The sequence below is a fragment of the Lentinus tigrinus genome (assembly GCF_003813185.1).
Source record: "Lentinus tigrinus ALCF2SS1-7 unplaced genomic scaffold L226scaffold_101, whole genome shotgun sequence".
In the NCBI taxonomy this organism is placed as follows: domain Eukaryota; kingdom Fungi; phylum Basidiomycota; class Agaricomycetes; order Polyporales; family Polyporaceae; genus Lentinus; species Lentinus tigrinus.
In genome coordinates, this window is record NW_027138010.1 from 11,813 (window position 1) to 14,386 (window position 2,574).

Genomic DNA, 2,574 nt, shown 5'->3' on the forward strand with positions numbered 1-2,574 from the left:
AATCTGGCCGTCGCCTGCCTCGCCGACCGTTCTCTAGCATTGCGAGACTTCGCTCTACCGTGCTCGGTAGCAACATGAGATCCAGAACTTCCTCTTCCTGGGCGTTCATGAACCAGAGGCCCTGTGGCTTGAGAAGGAGCGATTGACATCGGTGCGTGATCTGTCGTAGAAGTGCGCGATAAGGAGGCTGATTGAGGCGGTTGGTCAAGATCCATCCACTCGTCAGTGGCAAGCGCAGACACAGAGACTGATTCGTGTTCGGACGGCTCCTGTAACTTGTGCGATTAGCAAAGATAGCACATCGCAGAAAGCAACGCCACTCACGCGGGACAGACTTGTAGCGTCTGGCGATTCCACCTTGCCCGTGGATTGCCCAGAGCCCAAGTCACTAGTTACCGATGGTATCGCACTTAGAGATCCACCAGGTGAGCGCAGAGAATGTCGAGTAGGTGTGGTTGATATGGGGAGAGGTGCATGCCCCGACCCGTCTCGAACGTTCGGCGGCTGCCCCGTCACAGAGGTTATGTAAGCAGCCATTCTGTCAAGGAGAGCTTGCGCAGCCTCCGAGTGTTGTGATTTCTCAGGCGACGTGGAGGTGGAAGGTTCAGGGGGTATGCTGGGCTGAGATGCAGTGTGCGACTGATCATCATTAGAGGTAGTAGGCGAATAAGTATACTGTTGAAGTCATACCTCTAGATCAGTCGACACAGTTTCCGTCGCGTTGCCCCGGTTCGCAGAGGAAATCGTTCGAGTCTTAAGAACTAGTCGCCTTGATCCGACCATTCTATTTGCATCAAAAAAATGTACACCAGTTGGATATGGTGCAGCGCGATTCACAGTGTTGCGCTGGAAAAGCGGGTCTATGAATATCTAACACGTTGTTACGTAGGTCTATGATTTTCTCACCTTTTGACGGCTCCTTGGGTGGTGGAACTGGGTAGCGGTCATTGGTGGGTCGCGCTGTCTAGCACGGAGGGCATCACTAGTCCGGATTACAGGGGAATCGCTCTGGAAAGGCACACCCCGGTGAGCATTGGACGCGTACACACTATCGAGGTCCTTCTCACCTCACGATGCTCCGCAGGTGGTCCCTCGCCAGCGTCTTGGGTGTCCAAAGGTGCCGGCAGTGATTCCGTGCTCACGTCCATTCTGTGCCCATGCTGACGTTTTTGTGAAGCTTATGGCGACGCAGCATTGCAAAGCAACTCACCGAATCGATGGCAGAGTCATGGTCGTCCGAAGGCGCAACAGCACGTTCGTCATCTTGAGCGACATCCGCCTGGATGTTCTCAGGGGCGAGGGTGACACCAGGACTTCGCTGCACAGTGTGTATGTTGTCGTCGACGGCGCGAGGTTCTCCGCGCTCTCCCATGGAATAAAGAACAATGTCGTCATCATCGGTGTTGGAGGCATGAGATCGGATCGCTTGCGCACTGGCATGAGCGAAGTCTTCCTCGACCATATGGGCATCCATCTCCGGTGGTTGGTGACGCACCCGACCAGCATCAACCACATTCCCCATCGACTGGACTTGCTCCATGCGCTCAATGTCTCCATCAAACGGGTCAGGAGAATATCCGTGCGTGAGAGATCGGGGAGGGGGAGAGGCAAGGGACCAAGCGCGACCGTGAAGTTCTGCTGATGATCCTTCCACCACCATCCTGTCCCTGTCGTCGTCGTCCTCCCAACCCTCATCCTGATCGTCCTCATCGTCCTCATCGTCCTCATCGTCCTCAACTTCATCTCGTTTCTTCCAGCGCTTCTTCTTCATAGGCGACTTGTACGATTGGATCATTCTGATCACCTCCGGGGCACGCAGACCTTCGGCTTCTGGGTTGGTCTTCATCAACTGCTTCAGGCTTCTGAGCAATGCTTTGCGAGAGGGGCCCCCTAGCCGAGGCCGTTTCGAGCCATATTTCCGTCTCGGCGTGGCTGCACTCTTCTCACGCATTCGGAGACGCTGACGATACGGGACGTGGATTGACGTGCCGCCAAGAACGGACGTGGGGAGCGCAGAAAGACCTCCGACGCGGTCATCCCCATCCCCTTCTTTTCTTCCATCGGGATCACCGTCATTGAGAGAAGCTGGGAAGACGGGTCATTGCCATGAACAGCTGCAACGACGCCCCTCCTACCTTCGCGGCCCTCAAGCTGTTCTTCTTCTGTTTCCCCCGTGGTAGTCACAAATGAACTTCCGCTTTGCACAGACTGAGACGTGGATCGGGTTCTGCGCTCTTGACTCCTGACTAAGTAGTTGCATGGCGTTGATGAGTCACCGAGCTTTCTGCGCCCGTAGTCGAACCCATCCATGCAGCTTCGACCACGCTTCGCCCTCGTTTCGCCTTCGATGCGTTCCCCAGTCGTGGGAGCAGGCTACTACTATACTTATCTATCTTCTTACCCAACACTCTTTGTAATGACTTCGCTGTGTCAGCGCTAATCAGAGAATCTCTCCCCCTCTCCATCACCATCTCGACTTTGGCGCCGGTTCGCCTTCGCTGGGAGGCCGTAAGTTCAGCAGTCGACTCGCCGTAGTGTCGACCGAGCAAGAGTTCGCTCGCTTCGCAAGAGAGT

At 55.3% G+C, this 2,574-nt stretch overlaps 1 protein-coding gene across 1 annotated transcript; it reads right to left on the minus strand.

Moving 5' to 3' along the window:
- Positions 1–754: 754 nt before the first annotated feature.
- On the minus strand, positions 755–1,951 carry L226DRAFT_576988 (uncharacterized protein; the record flags this gene model as incomplete). Its single annotated transcript, XM_067685486.1, has 5 exons — positions 755–784; positions 838–846; positions 907–1,008; positions 1,068–1,160; positions 1,211–1,951. 5 exons carry the CDS (start codon positions 1,949–1,951, stop codon positions 755–757), a joined length of 975 nt encoding a protein of 324 aa, XP_067528321.1.
- Between the last annotated feature and the right edge of the window lie 623 nt (positions 1,952–2,574).